Below are 14,811 nucleotides of genomic sequence, written 5' to 3'. Positions count from 1 at the left end.
TGGCTGCGGATCTCCAGGGAAGTGATTGGAGGGGATTTGGCTCATCTCTGGGCAGGGACCTACAACAGGGGCCAGCTGCAGCAGCAGTGCCCCGAGCCCAGCCCACCTCTCGGCCACGTTCCTGGCAGTCTGCAGGAACCGAGCGTGGTCGTTCTCCTTCAGGATGTGCTCGGCCTGGTTGATGAGGACTGTGGAGCGCTCCAGGCACTGCCGGCAGTTGGCAACCTGCTGGGCCAGCTTCCTCAGCTTCATCACCTGCCAGAGAGCAGAGACAGCAGGGCTCAGGAGCTTGAGAGGCACAGAGGGAACCCTGAGCCAGCAGCGGATCATGGCAAGCAAGAAGCACTGAAGGGCACAAGAGTGTCCCAATGGCTCTGGGGAGGGAGCACAGCAAAACACTTTCCATGGTAAATTTTGCTGGGGGTGGGAAAGCCCCAGGGCACAGCCTGTGCTTGCTCTGAGGGTCCCATACGTGATGGACCCTGGAGAACAACATATCCTCTCTCCACTCCTCCCATGCAAATACAATGTCCCCCCATGGCAGCCCGAGGAGAGCAGGCTGCCATGAGACTCCTACCAGTCACTCAGCACAGGGCAAGGGAACCTCAGGAACAGGGGAAGTGTTTACAGAGCTGATGGAAGATATCACGTTCACAGGTGCTGAACTCAACTGCTGGGTGACCGAGGTATGAGGGAATCTGCATGTTCTCCCCCTCCCTTCTCCCAGACTCCATACATCTGTTGGGCCATTTGTCAGGCAAAGCAGGGCAGAACAAATGGAAAACCAAATGGCAATCCACCAGGAAAGCAGAATTTCTCGCTCCTCAGCTGCAGCACTTCAAATCAGACACAGCCTCTAGACGTTACTCCTTTCTCCACTGCTTCTGTGGAGGGTTTGGGTACTAATCTGTACCCTTCGCCTCTACCCAGCAGCCAACTGTAGGAAAACAACATTTTGGAGCTTCCAGGTCTTTCTAAGCATGGCTGGAACTGGACAGCAGAGCCTGGAAGAGTCAAGGAAGAGGGTGGGAAGAGCAAGCAGACAGGCAGATGGACTGGCAGACGGCACCGTTGCACAAAATATATTCCCTGGAGTGCTTGGGGTAGAAGCAGGATTTCAAAGCTCCACTGCTGCCAGCATGTCCTGGAGCTGCACTGGTGGCTCTTGTGCCTACACACATGGTGGAACCTGCTCCCAACTGCCTGGCAGCATCTGGATTTGGGGCTTGGCCACGGGTACTGTGGTGGGACCCCAGTGCATACTCAAGCCCAGTGAGAACAGCAGTGGGGTCATGCAGGCTCCCTTGGGCAGCCTCAGAGCTACAGCCCTCCAGCCCTCTTGCTGCTGCACGTGGAGAGCCCAGAAGGAGAGACTGATGTCTCAAACACCAACAGCTGGACAGTTGCAGAGCCAGCTGAGGGTTGTTGGGGCTGGAGAAGGGGCCCCAGGGAGGTAGGGCAGCACTGCCCTGGGACAAACATCCTTGCTGTGGCTTCTGGAGATAAGCACAACACAGCACAGCAGAGGAGCAAGATGAAGCAGTGGCATGGATTGTAGGGGAAGCTAGACCACAAAAGACCCCTGAAACCTCTGATCCATTTTCAGAAACATCTGGAAGAATGGACTGTGCATGAGAACTGATTTGCAGAGAAGGTGAGAACTCCCAGGAACGGCAAAGATTACCTACAAAAAGGTCCCCCCTGTAAGCACAGGCTGTGCCCTCAGGACCCAGACCCATTTGTCATTCCTTTCAACCATGAGCATCTATAAATCTTGGGTCCCTTCCCCTTTGGGGTGGGATGCTACACATAGAAACCACTGGGAAACACCTGGAGCCACTGGAGGAAAGGTCCAAACACTCCCACAAAGATGAGGGTGAGAGCCGCTCCCCCTCAGCTGTGCTGCAATGCAGCCTCTGCTCTCTCTGCAGCACTGGACTATGGTCCTTCAATATTAATTCCACATTATTCTATTCAAACACAGTGGTGAAGAGCCCTGAGGAAGCTGTCTGGAGTGATCCAAGCCTCTGCACCAACTTGTCACGCTAACCAACACACTGCTCCTCCTCCAGCCAGCACATGCTCTGTCCTTGGCAGAGGAGCCCTGGGGCAGCAGCAGTCATGGACACCTGGATATGGGGTGGCATGGAGGGCAGCACCATGGGACACCTGGAGTTTGGACAAGGAGACGCACGGGTGCTGCTCAAAGCAAACCCTTCACGGCAATGTAACACGCGCTGCTGCAGCCCCTCTGCCCGAGGCTGGCACATCGCAGCACCACTGGCTGCGAGAGTGCTGCTCCTAGACAGGAGGGGCAGACCCTGCAGCAGGCACCCCTGGGCACAGGAGGGGACCTGTGACCAGGAACACATGAGCTGGGACCCCTCACCTTTGTCTCCTTGATCTTGACGGCGATGACCTGCTTGCGCTGGCGGATGATCTCCATCAGCTCATCACACTCCTCCATCAGCTTGGCCTCGTGCATGGCTGTGTTCACCTGGCCAGGAACAGCAGCACACAGGTGTTGGGAGGGACACACAGGTGTTGGGAGGGACACACAGGTGTTGGGAGGGACACATAGCACACAGGTGTTGGTGTTGGGAGGGACACACAGCACACAGGTGTTGGGAAGGACACAGCACACAGGTGTTGGGAGGGACACACAGCACGCTCTCATGGCTGTGCTCACTCTGCACACACAGAGTGCAGTGGGGGCACAAGTAGAGGTTCCAGTCCTCTGCCTCCAGGGAAGACCAGTACCCATGAGAGGATGGACAGGACAGGACAAGGGGGAATGCACTTCATGGAAGAGGAATCGAGCCCTAGCACTGCATTAAAGCACACTACAGGACAGAAATCAGTTTTCCTCATTTTATACTCCCAAATCCCTCTTAAACAAGGCAGCCTAGAGTGAACCACATTTTTGCTACAGAATCTTTTTTTAAACCTGGCCAGCAGATTATGCAACACTGGAGTGGGAGACAGCTGATGGTCTGCAAAGAGAGCTCCACTGAGGAAAAACAGTGGAAAATCTTTCCAATCTACTACATGTGGAGGGGGGTGGGGAACAGCCCCAGGGTTTGGAGCCTGCAGCGAACTGCTGTGGCAGAGCTGCTGTGCTGCTGTGGCAGAGCTGCTGTGGCAGAGCTGCTGTGGCACTGCTGCCGTGGCACTGCTGCCGTACTGTTGTGGCAGAGCTGGCAACACTCTGGTCCCTCAAAGCTGTGTGCCCACAGGGATGGCTGTCACCCCAATTTCCCAGGAACACAAACCTGAAGCTCCCCCTTCAGCTTCTGGGACATGTGAGGGTGAGGGAATATGAGGCTGAAGGCTGTGCACAGCAAGGGGCAAGAAAAAAATGTTGGGCCAAGGGACAGGAGGGGAGATTGGGGCACCTCAGCTTGGCCCCGGGTCCATCCCTCCAACCAGCTGCTGCCCAACAGTCCAGCTCAAGCCTGGAGTGTTCCCCTTCCAGGATGGCTACAGGACAATGTAAATCTGTAGCCATCAACAGCCTGCCCAGGGCAAGAAATTCCCCCTCAACCATGTTGATGTTCAGGCAGGCTGATGGCAGGTGAAGTTGCAAAGGACACCACAGTCCCTTTCCTAGTTGCCTTCTGCCAAAACAGGAGCATTTTCAAGGCTGGGGTTCCCTCAAAGGGCCAATAGAGCAAGGAGGGGGTACTGCAGACCAGGACTGCTCCACTGGCAAAGCCCTGGCTCAAAAACACCTGGACACTGGCCAAACCACTCTGAATGGATGAACCAGCTCCCAGGTAAATGCTGGGTTTGGGGGTGAACACTCAGCAGGTGCTATGGCTGCAGGAAAGCTGGGCAGCTTTTAGTTGTAACATGGAAGAGAAAAAATATTTCACCCACCTCAGTGCTGGGGGAAAATGTGCTAGTGACAACAGTCCTGGAATAAACCAGCTCTGGGAAAAGCCTGTCCTGCACCTCATGGGAATGAGAAGCAGCATCTCAGCCCACAGCCTGACTCACATGCAGTCAAGCCTCCTCCTGGCAGCTTGTGGATGGAGCAGAGGACCCTATCCCACCTCCACAGTCCTCAAGAGGTTTTTGGCTCTGTAGCAGCTGTGCCTTGGGGACACCAGGAGCTCACACTGAGGCCACAGTCCCACGGCACACCTGCAGCTTCTGCTCTCCCCACAATGGGACATTGGGCTGGTACCATCCCTGTTTACTCAGCTTCTCTGCAGGGTTGTAATCTGTCCTCCTTGGTCCACATTTCCACCACTGCCAGAGGATTTAGCCATTTCAACCTCTCTCAGTACAGCCCCCATGCACCAGAGTCACTCTGAGAGGCAGCACAGGCTCAGGGCCTTGAGGACACTTGCAGTGCCCTTCTCTGGGGTTCTTCTCTCTGCCCTTCTCACCCCTGTCCCTCAAGGTGTTGGTGGCACCATTCTCTGGACATACCATGAGATTTACACTGAATGTTTCTGAGGGGCAGAGTACATGGGGATTGCATGTGCCTGCCTGCGTGCCGTGCCTGCAAATATCTCAGAAGCAAAATTCCCTGGAATCAGATTGATGGAGAGCACAGATATTTTCTGCTTCACAGTTTACTGTGCTCTCTGCGAAGGGGCCTCCGAGGGCCTGGCTGTGCATTCAACATAGCTGAGAAATGTTATTTGAACTGTTATTTTAAGCAGAGCGTCTGACAAAGCTGAAAACTCACAAACTCTGTCAAAAATGACAGCTTAGAGGTCTCAGACTCTGAGGATCAGACAGAAATACCAAATATCTTTCAATTTATCCTATGTCAGGTCATTAAGACATTGGAGCTGGACTCAAAGGAATGGGTTTGGAAGGACATCTAGCCACATCCCTGCTCCATCCCTGGTGGGTTCTCAGAGCCAAAGCATGGCCCATCAGAGCAGCAAGGGCTGGTGACTGCCACCAGAGCTCTGCAAGGGCATCCTGGCTCCTCCTCTCTCTGCCAAACATCCGTGCCATCTGTATTCCCAGACTCAGTTCAAGCCCACTGAGCCCTGGGGAAGAGGAAGCCCAGGAGAGGCAGTTACAACAAAGCCATTCCTACTGCAGAGTGATGCACAGGCAGAGAGAAGCAGGACAACATCAGTGACACAGAAGGCCAGCAGTGCTGAAGAGCCAAGCGGGATTTTTCTGCTCCTTATTTTGGCTGGAAGTCCTGAGCATCTCAGCCCCCTCCTCCTTCTCTTTGCACATTGTGTCAGTGGCTGCCAGCTGCTGGCGGCACACTTGGCCCTGCTGGCACTCACAAAAAGGGCTTCTGCACTCACTTCCTCTTGCCAGATCATCAGGACATTATTGAGGGAGTGAAGAACAAAGCGCTGATGCTGCCTGCAGAAACCACAGGGCTTGAAGCACCTTCATGGCCCCAAACCCTGGCTGCTCTGAGATTCAGGTGGTGAAGGACAAGCTGCAGCTCCCTAGACAAACGCATCATAGATGCTTTGCTGTGGGCAAATGGCTCCACCCTGCACAGGAGGATCCTTTGTCCTGCCGCAGCATCCCTCCATCTTCCTCACAGCATCCTGAGGCAACATCCCCACATCCCACCACAGCATTCCGGCATACTGCTGGGCCCATGGGATGGCTTAGGGGAGTGCAGGGGAGGCACAGGACTTGCATGCCCTGCAATGCCTGGGGTACTATGGGGAGTAAACAATTGTTGTGTTCTCTCGGGCACTGGCAAACTCCCCCTGAATCCATGGCTGCGATCCCGGCAGCAGCCTGGGGTTCAGTCCCATCGGTGGTTCAAGGAACTGCTGCATGCTCGATGTCACCCAGCTGAGACCATTTTGCAGGCTCAGTGTCACCCAGCTGATGAGCCTTGTTACAAGCTCAGTGTCACCTGGCTGAGCCCTGTTTTCACACTCAGTTTCACTCAGTCTTCCACCAAAAACAGCTGCTGCCCCCAGCACAGAGCAGCAGGCAGGTCCTCCTGCCTGGAGCCAGCTCAGCAGCCCATGTCTCTTCTCAGTGGCTCCCAATCATGACAACTCCTTCGGACCCCTGGGAACCATCCCTGTGTCCTCCACTGCTTGGGACTACCCCCCACATTCATCTCTGCTCCCAGGGGAGCCCCGAGAAAGGACTCTGGGGTGATCCGTGCATTGCTCCCCAAGAGCTGGGAGCTGCCCCAGGCACCTCCCCCAGCCCCCCCTGGCCCTCACCCACCTCCACTTGCTGGCAGATCTGTATCAGCTTGGCCATCTGGTTTTCCAGTTCACTGTTGCGTTTAACCAGGTTGGTGAGATTTGTCTCCAGGGTTTGCTGCAGGTCCAGAAATGGGAGAAAGAGGAAAAATACAGAGATCAGCAAAGCTGGAGTGTCCCCAGTCCCCTGCCAGCAGCTGAGACCCTCTGCCACCAAGCACACTGCTTGAGGGAGGGACATTGGAATAACCTTGGGCAAAGGCTCTGCGGGTCCTGGGCAGCTCCTGTCCATGCCAGCAGGCTGTGCCATATGGGAGACACCGAGCCCAGCATGGCAGTGACCCTGGGCTGTCACTAGCTGGAGAGGACAGCATGGGTGTCTGCCCTTTGCCACTCCTTTGGAGACCGAATTTTGACTATTTTCATCATCAGTTTTGTTCTGCACAGGGTAAGGGAGATGAACAAAAGCCTGATGAGCCATGGGAGAGGGAGGTCTTCTCTGCCAACCACTTCCACTGGAGCTACAATGGCACAGGCAGGGAGAGCTCAGCTGCACTGTGCTGCCTTTCATTCCCCAGCCATGCTGCAATGTGCTCACCAAAGCAGATCTCAGCCATCGGATCTGGGCCAGAAGATTACGAGCAGCAGATCATGCCTGGTGGATCCCAGCCAGCAGCTCTTGACCAGGAAGTCATGACCAGTGAATCATCACCAGCAGATCTCTGCCAGCAGACCATGACCTGAGAGGATGGGGATGCAGGGCCTGCTCTGGTGCCCACAGACTGCACTGTTCTGGGAGAAGAAGGGGATCCAGTGGGGCACTGATGAAGACCCCATTTGAGGGGATACTGATACCTGTGCCATGGGGGGAACACAGTTTCTGGGTGTTAATTTCCGAGACACAGCACTGCCAGTTCCAGGTGCTCTGCTAACGGGAATGCTTTATAACAAAGCACTCGCTACGTGTTGCAGCGCTTGTCAGGAAATGATATCTTATTAATATTTTAAACTCCAGGGCTGGAAGAGGATCCCTGAGGTGGTTCGTTCATCTGCAGGTAGGAACTGCAGTCTGAGGCTTTCATCTGACTCCAGCAGGCCCACAAACACAGCCCCTCTCCGTACACGTGCAATTGGGGGCTACTGAGCCAGGAGAACTTGAATTACAGGCAGGGAGCACAGGCAGTGCACTCATTCCTGAAAAACCACTGGCTCCTAAAATATCCCAAGCTCGTTTGCAACCCTGAAAATTGCTGGCCAAGGGCAAGTAAGGTAGAATGCAGGAACAGGCTGGAGAAATGGAATAAAACCCAGAGAGCCTTGGTTACACCAGAAGGGTTTGCAGAGTGGGGCTGTATGGATAATGGAAAAGCCAGCTGCTCCCGCCCCCTTCTCCTCATAACCCAATATTATAAACATCATTTCACTACAGCAACCAACATTTCACTTGCTAATTACCTCCCTCATCACCAGCATGGCTGCACTGAGGTTGCAGCTTTGAACTCACACCAATCTGCTTTAATCTTCCAGGCTGTGATGGAGGGCAGGGTGGGGGGTTGGGCTACAGCTTTGAAGCACATGTGCCCACACCCCATTTGCAGCATCCCAAGTTTTCTAAGGGATGGCATCACTCCTCCCATCCACAAACACACAAAAACCCTGTCCCTGAGCACCAGTCCCTTCCTCACACATCCTCTGTAGCAATGCTGAGGCAATGGAGGTGCTCCACTGGTGTCAGTGATGGTTCCACAGCCCTTTGCTGCTCCCCTGCCCCTCAGTGCACCCACAGACCCTCGCTGCCAACCCCTCTGCATCTCAGGAAAACACAGATGGAATGTTTCCATCTGTTTGATGTGCTGAAACGAATAAAATGGGCTTGAAGCCTGGATCACACCAGCTGGTTATTTTGTAGGTGTATATAAATTGCAGCAATTACAGGGGTTGAGTTTTAATTGCTTTATAAAATGCCCGTCATTTCCCCAAACCTCCACCTTCTCTGCTGAAATACAAATAGGTGATTTCTCTACACCTGGGGAAAACAAGTGAGAAAAAGTGATAAAAAGGCCTTGAACCGGAGTCACCGGTGCTGTGTGGGGAGGAGGACCTGGGTCACCCAGGGACAGCAGGACCAGAGAGGGAAGTGCTCAGGCACCTTGGGACAGGGGCTGAACTTCCCCCATGCTGAGTGTCAAGGACCCACAGGACCAAACCCTCCCAGGACTCCAGCAGAGCAGCTCAGCACCTGCACCCCTTTACCTGCCAGTCAGCAGATACACAATAAATCTATTCCCACCACGCCAGAGGAGAGTAATCACACAGCACTGACCTGCAAGTACCAATGCTCATGTTTGTTCAGTTATGGGCTCAATAGGCAACAACTCTTTTTCCTCCAAATACCAAACAAGCAGCTGAACTAAACATGGACTTATTTCTCTGTTTGAAGAAGGCAACAAGGTTGCAGGCTTGTTGCAGAGGTTTGGAAGGGATCATAAAGCTCATATCATAGAGGCCCTTGCAATGGGCAGGGACCGCTTCCACTATCCCAGGGTGCTCCAAGCCCTGTCCAACCAGGCCTTAGACACTTCCAAGGCATTGACAGCACTGCTCAGATCAGGCTCCTCTCAGTGGCCACAGCAGGTCAGGAGCCTGGCATTGCTCCTGTGCAAGTGGATGCTCCCACTCCCACCTCCCGTGGCTGCACAGAGGGTTCAACATGGCACTGCTCACTGCCAGCCCTGGCAGCAGCACATCCAGGTGATTCAAAGTGGAAGAAGGGAAATTTAGGTTAGATATATAGAAGACATTTTTCCCTGTGAGGGTGGGCAGGCCCTGGCACAGGTTGCCCAGAGCAGCTGTGGCTGCCCCTGGATCCCTGAAGTGTCCAAGGCCAGGTTGGACAGGGCTTGGAGCCACCTGGGACAGTGGAAGGTGTCCCTGCTCAGGAAAAGGGGTATAACAAGATGAGCTTAAGGTCTCCTTTAAGCCAAATCATTCTGTGATTCACAATTCTATGTTTAGTTAAATTCCCACCACCAAGAAAAAAAAACAACTTTGCGGAAAAATATGCAAAGCTAGTCAGCTTCCAGGCTTTACTCAGAGAATGTCCCTAGACAACGGCACAAGTGACAAAGGGACAGGACTGGGCTGCCACATGGGACATTAATGCATTTTAAGTCACTTTGGAGCCAAACAGACTGAGTAAGAGCTGAAACCTCTGCCAGCATTCGGGGCTGCTGTCACCCCACTGGCAGAGATGACCTAGAAACCAAGTGGCTCTGCATGGCATGGGGGTGGGGGAGCTCTGATGGTGCTGAAGAGTCAGAGCCAGAGCCTGAGCCAGGCAAAGGGGCTCTGGCAGTGACCCCAGCATGGAGGGGATGGGGACCAGGGGGATGCACTCAACCAACACACACCTGAGGGTGCAGTGACAAGCCCCATGTCCCCTGATCAGTGTGATCAATAAAAGAGCAGCTCCAAATCCATTAATCAGGTTTAATCCCTGATAATCTATTAGGCTTAAACCCTGACTTGCTCTTTCTATGCTCACCTTCAGTTGGGAAGCAGCTCTGGAGGGAAGCTCCCTGTGGGAAGCAGGGCTGGGGATGCAGGTGGCAGAGGGGTAGGTTTGTCACAGCCAGGGCTACCAGCCACATCCACCACGAGCTCTGTGGTGGGAGTCACCCACGCTACCTGGGCACACAGTGCTCCAGCCATTCCCCAGTGCCCAGCCTGGGAGTGGCCCCAGCCCCTCCCCTTCACCCCACAGAAAGCACAGAAATCCCAGCCTGGCAAGACCCAAGGCCGGATCCTGCCCACAGTGGGGTAAATCCATGACTTCAGTGGCCACACTCCAATTTGTAAATGGGATGAAAGAAAGGAAGGAACCATCAAGAGCCCACAGGAGCAGCTGTGCTGGGCTGAGCAGGGACTGGGGGGGGCAGGCAGGCAGGTGGGATCCATGCTCCTCCACACAGCATTCCTGCGTGGGCTGCATCAGTACAAACTGTGTCTTGTGTTTCCTTGGGAATTTAAATTGAGGAGAGAAGAACTTGAGCAAACAGGGTGAGCTGAGTATGGGATTTGCAGCCGCTGCACGTGCTGCTGCCGAATCAGCACATCCTGGATTTGTGTCTTGTCAGCTCTTCTGCAGCATCTTCTCTTGGGCTGAGCCAACCAGCATCGCCCAAACCTGCCTGGTTTTGGGGAGCAAACCTGTTGCTTGTGCCACCACATGAGCTAAAAGCAAACTCCGGATCTGTCATGCAGCTGCCTCACCTGTGGGGAGGTGTCACTCATACCCACACTCCCATGCGACACCATTACCAGCGCCACACATCTGTGGCAGCTCCAGCATTTAATTATGCCTGCAGAGCTCCTCCCTTTCTAGGGTACATCTCAGCTGAAGAAATGAGAGGGACAGAAATGGCTGCAGGTAAAATTTGCTCCATCACCTGCTGATGGAGTGACCTAGGGTCCCACTCACCTCCTCCCAATGCCTCACTCTGGCCTCTGTTACCCGGGAACGTGACCAAATGTTCCCGCTCCTACAGACAACGTGAGGGCCGGGGAATGCTGCTAGTTCTCCTGTAAATCAAAGTGTCCTGGGGAAAAGTCACAAGGGGGAAAAGTCACACAAATTACTTTAATGGTGTTGTTTCTCCAAAGTCGCTGATTTGTTACAGACCTGGTCTGAGCATTGTTTTGGCAAGGTTTGTGTCTGGCTGCCTGGTGCAGCTCCAGGGTGCACATTCCCTGTTCCTTGTTTACCCCTGTCCCTGTGCTACTTAACAGCAGCAGGGGCTTTGCTTCCAAAAATATTCCTTCAGACAAAGTACTGTAAGAGCCCGAACACCTGGAAGTCCTTGGCAGTGGCCGTCCTCCTCAAGGCTGGGAGAAGAGAAATGGCTGCAGTGGGAGAGAATCCCTGCTGCCGGAGCTCAGCCATGCACACACGGCTCCCATGGAAGGAGCTGCTCCTCAGCAACCACACTGGGCCGTGGTGGCAATCGGCACACACAGATAACCAGGGGACAGCAAACCACAGTGGAAATGCCAGGAGCAGACGCATTCATTACCTCAATGCTGGGTGGCACAGACACACGGGGACACTGCTCCTTTAGGCTCAGCTCATCCCAGCAGGCAGGGCTGCCTGCCCCAGTGTATCAGAGGGCTTTATGCACACGCAATCTATCACAAGGCTGTGTTTTTATGGTCTCTCTGTCTCTCAGCAGGAGGCTCCAGCATGTCTGTCAAAGTGTGTTACCCCTACACAGAAATTCTACTTCTCAAAGCAGGCAGAGGATGAAGAACATTTGGCATTGTAAATGGAGTTTTCCCACACTGATGTTCTTAGCATTCCCAGCTGCAAGGCCACTGAGCAAAAGTATTCATCTTCACCAAATCTTCCAGTTTTAACCCATTCCTTCAACAGCTGTTTTCCTGGCTATGAGAAAAAGGATGGGAATAAGGCAGCTGACACCCTCCCTGTCAGGGGGTGACCAGACCTTCTCCTACATCGTAAGTGTGCGGCTCCACCAGAAAGTCAGCACAAGGCAGAAGCCTGGCAAAGCAGAGCACATTTCTGCAGTTGCTGGAACTGGAAGGGAAAACAAGGAGCTGTCCAAAGACAAGTTCAGCTTCCACACTTCCATCAAATATGCTTCCAGCAAAGGCTGGTTCCTTTCATTCCTGTGACAGGGCACAGCACAGCAGCTTTTTGGTGTTCCCTCTCCTGCATCCTTCCTTATCAACCAAGACATTTCAGGACAGATCTTGACACCCAGTTCCAGGCCGTGGAGAGGCAGGACATGTGGCAGGTCAGCCCCTGGGCCCCAGCCCCCCCAGCAGTCAGAGGGCACACGTGAGGCACAGGGCTGCTGGAGCACCAGGCATCCCCGCCAGGCCAGGGTAGGGAACTCCTGTGAACAAGCAAGGTGGCAGCAGCTCTCACAGGACACCCAACAGTCTGAAGAGGACATTTTAATGCTACCCTGCACTTCCTGCTGCCTCTATGGGTATGATAGGGCTAGCAGCACCCAATGCAGCTGTTTGCATCTGGGCAGGTCCCCCAGTTCCCCAAGCACTCACCAGAATCAGTGAATCCTAGAATGGTTTGGGTTGGGAGGGACCTGAAAGCTGACCCAGTTCCACTCCCTGCCATGGGCAAGGACACCTTCCACTAGACCAGGCTGGTCTAAGCCCCTGGCCTTAAACACTTCCAGGGATGGGGCAGCCTCTGGGCATCACAGAGGTCCATCCTGGCAGGAATGTGTATGCCTGATTTAGGTCCTTCAGTCTTTACATCCTTCAATCTCTCCAGAGCCATTCTTCTCCGCTTGCATATTATCCTGGTTTTTTGTACCATTACAGAAGTATTGAAAATGGTTTAAATATTTTATTAAATTTGTCCTCACTGTGACAAGTTAGTTTTTTTTTCTGAAGTCATCTAAGCATGATCTGCTTGTTGGAGCTGTCCTAGTTAAACACCGAGATTTTACTCCCCAGTTCAGGCCGTGTGTTTTTCAGCTCAAAAGAATGTGATTTTCAGACATCTTATTAAATGTGCTACAGTTGCTATAAAAAAATTCCCAAACTACAGAGAGCCTGGAGCATATTTGTGCATTTCCCACTATTTTTATTTATTCCTTTAAAAAGACAGAGTAGAAGGAAAAGATTTCCCATGCTCCAAGCAATGCCTTTTTCCAGGAATTTTTCTCCAGTGAGTAATTCCTGGTTCCTTCCAAACCAGGAGTTATAGAGGGGTCATTTTCTGATGCTCTGCTGTAGGAACCACCACACCTGCACAGCCCAAGGGGTAGAAGGGCTGGGGAACAGCTCCCCGTTTCCCCTCTCTGAGTTCGCTGCAGGATGGGTGATGGTGATGGTGTGCAAAAGAAGCCAGTGCTGGCAGCAGCCCCAGAACTCCCCACCAGCCATGGTCACCCCACCCCCCACTGGCCCCAGAAAAGCCCAGAGCTCACTTTGGGAGGAACCCAGGAAGCACCTCTGTTGTCCCCAGTGGAGCTGAATGTCACTGGAATTCCTGCTTCCCTGAAAAATCCCTTCTGTCAGAAAAGTAAGCCATTAACAATGATCCCATTTTATTCTGCCACAGTGATGAAACCACAAAAATAGAGGAAAAAGAGAAAAAAACTGAAAGGAGATGCTGATGTCCACCGGCTCCTTCAGTCTCAACCATCCAGCCTTCCATCCTCTCAGGTTTCTGTCTCTCCTGAGCAGCAAAAGGGACTCATTTGTCACCCTTTGGGTCACTGTGGCCTTGGGGATGATGCCTAAAGCCCTCCCTGCAAAGGAGGATTGCTCTGTGGAGGCTGCAAGGGAGGAAGCTCCTTCTACCTCTTGGGGTTACTGCTGCTGGAGCTGTAGGATCCAAGTGCTGGCAGCAGTGCAGATCCTTCCCAAGATTCTCCATGTCCTAAGGACACCCAGGTGAACAAATCCCTGCTGCACATCCTGCCAGATCTGGGGTCTGCAAGATCCCCAAGGATGGATGGCTCCCAGGGTCCCATTGCCAGACAGCTCCAGCAGCAGCACTTCAGGGGAGAGCAGCCCAGCAAGCCCTAGAGCAAGGTCAAGCAGGAGTCACCCACAGCCCTAGGAGGTCAGAGATTCCAAAGGACAGGCATATCCCACAGCCTGAAACACAGAGCAACAGTCTCAGGCATGGGGAAGGATTAGAAACCAGAACACACCACGTGCCTGGAGGGGCTGTCAGAAGGCAGAGGGATAACCAGAGGACAAACCAACAACAACACAGCTCAAGGAGAGTTCAGACCATGAGACATCTTGAGAGCCCCACATTTGAGGACCGACTGTCAGGCACAAGCCAGCACCCTGGCAACTGCTGGCTCTGAAGCCAAAGTGAATAAAACCCTTTCAAAGTATAAAAGACACATAATGCTTCATTCCATAAATACGCATATCCTCTTGGAAGAGCTGACTGGTGGAAAGAAGTTGCATCTTTTGAATGAATACATGGTAGGCAAAGAACACTATCAAAGTTTTCCTCAAAAGAGGGGAGTGGAGATGAAAGGAGAAGAGGATAGGGGAGGGAAGAGAAGGGCAGGTAAAAGGAAGGAAGGACAGGGCAGGGCAAGACACTAACTCCAGTGAACAGCAGTCCCAGGGGTGCTCTAAGGACACTGCAATCGTGTTAACTGCTCTTGCGGTAGGTAACTGTCTGGCTGGAAAGAGCCATTTGGAATACTTTCAGGGTGTGTGAGAATTCAGAGATGGAATTTCCAGGGAAAAAGCCTGACACGCACTGATGTGAGGTACACAAGTGTGTCTGAATAGGAGAAGATTCAGTGTCACCTACAATTACTAAAGGCAGAAGAGGACAAAATACCTGAAAGAGCATCACGTTTCCCATTAAAATTTCCTCCTCATCCTCTGGGGCTCTCTGTGTGATTCACAACCAAGAGAGTTTCCTTAGGCAAAGCCCTGTGATATGGGATGTGTTCTCAGGAGCCATGGAACCATCCCGTGGGCACCTGTGACACCTGGCTCAGAGCATGGCTGGGGTTCCACAGGCTCCAACAGCCTTTCCAAGCAGCAATATAATCTCAGGGGGACAAACACCCATCTGAGGCTGCTAAAGAAAATCTGGGATTTGGCAAGTTATTTATGC

The 14,811-nt window shown here is 53.1% G+C and overlaps 1 protein-coding gene across 2 annotated transcripts in view; it reads right to left on the bottom strand.

Annotated features, from left to right (window-relative positions):
• Positions 1–14,811, bottom strand: part of MID2 (midline 2) — a 67,102-nt gene that overhangs the window by 19,650 nt on the left and 32,641 nt on the right. For both annotated transcript variants that reach the window (XM_059859329.1, XM_059859330.1), the window contains exons 3-5: positions 6,187–6,282; positions 2,390–2,497; positions 107–255 (exon numbers count right to left, since the gene is read on the bottom strand). In XM_059859329.1, the coding sequence (XP_059715312.1) occupies positions 107–255; positions 2,390–2,497; positions 6,187–6,282 (353 nt within the window). The remainder of the gene's footprint in view (positions 1–106; positions 256–2,389; positions 2,498–6,186; positions 6,283–14,811) is intronic.

The sequence above is a fragment of the Haemorhous mexicanus genome, chromosome 14 (genome assembly GCF_027477595.1).
Source record: "Haemorhous mexicanus isolate bHaeMex1 chromosome 14, bHaeMex1.pri, whole genome shotgun sequence".
NCBI lineage: Eukaryota > Metazoa > Chordata > Aves > Passeriformes > Fringillidae > Haemorhous > Haemorhous mexicanus.
This window is presented reverse-complemented; position numbering and strand designations above follow the sequence as displayed.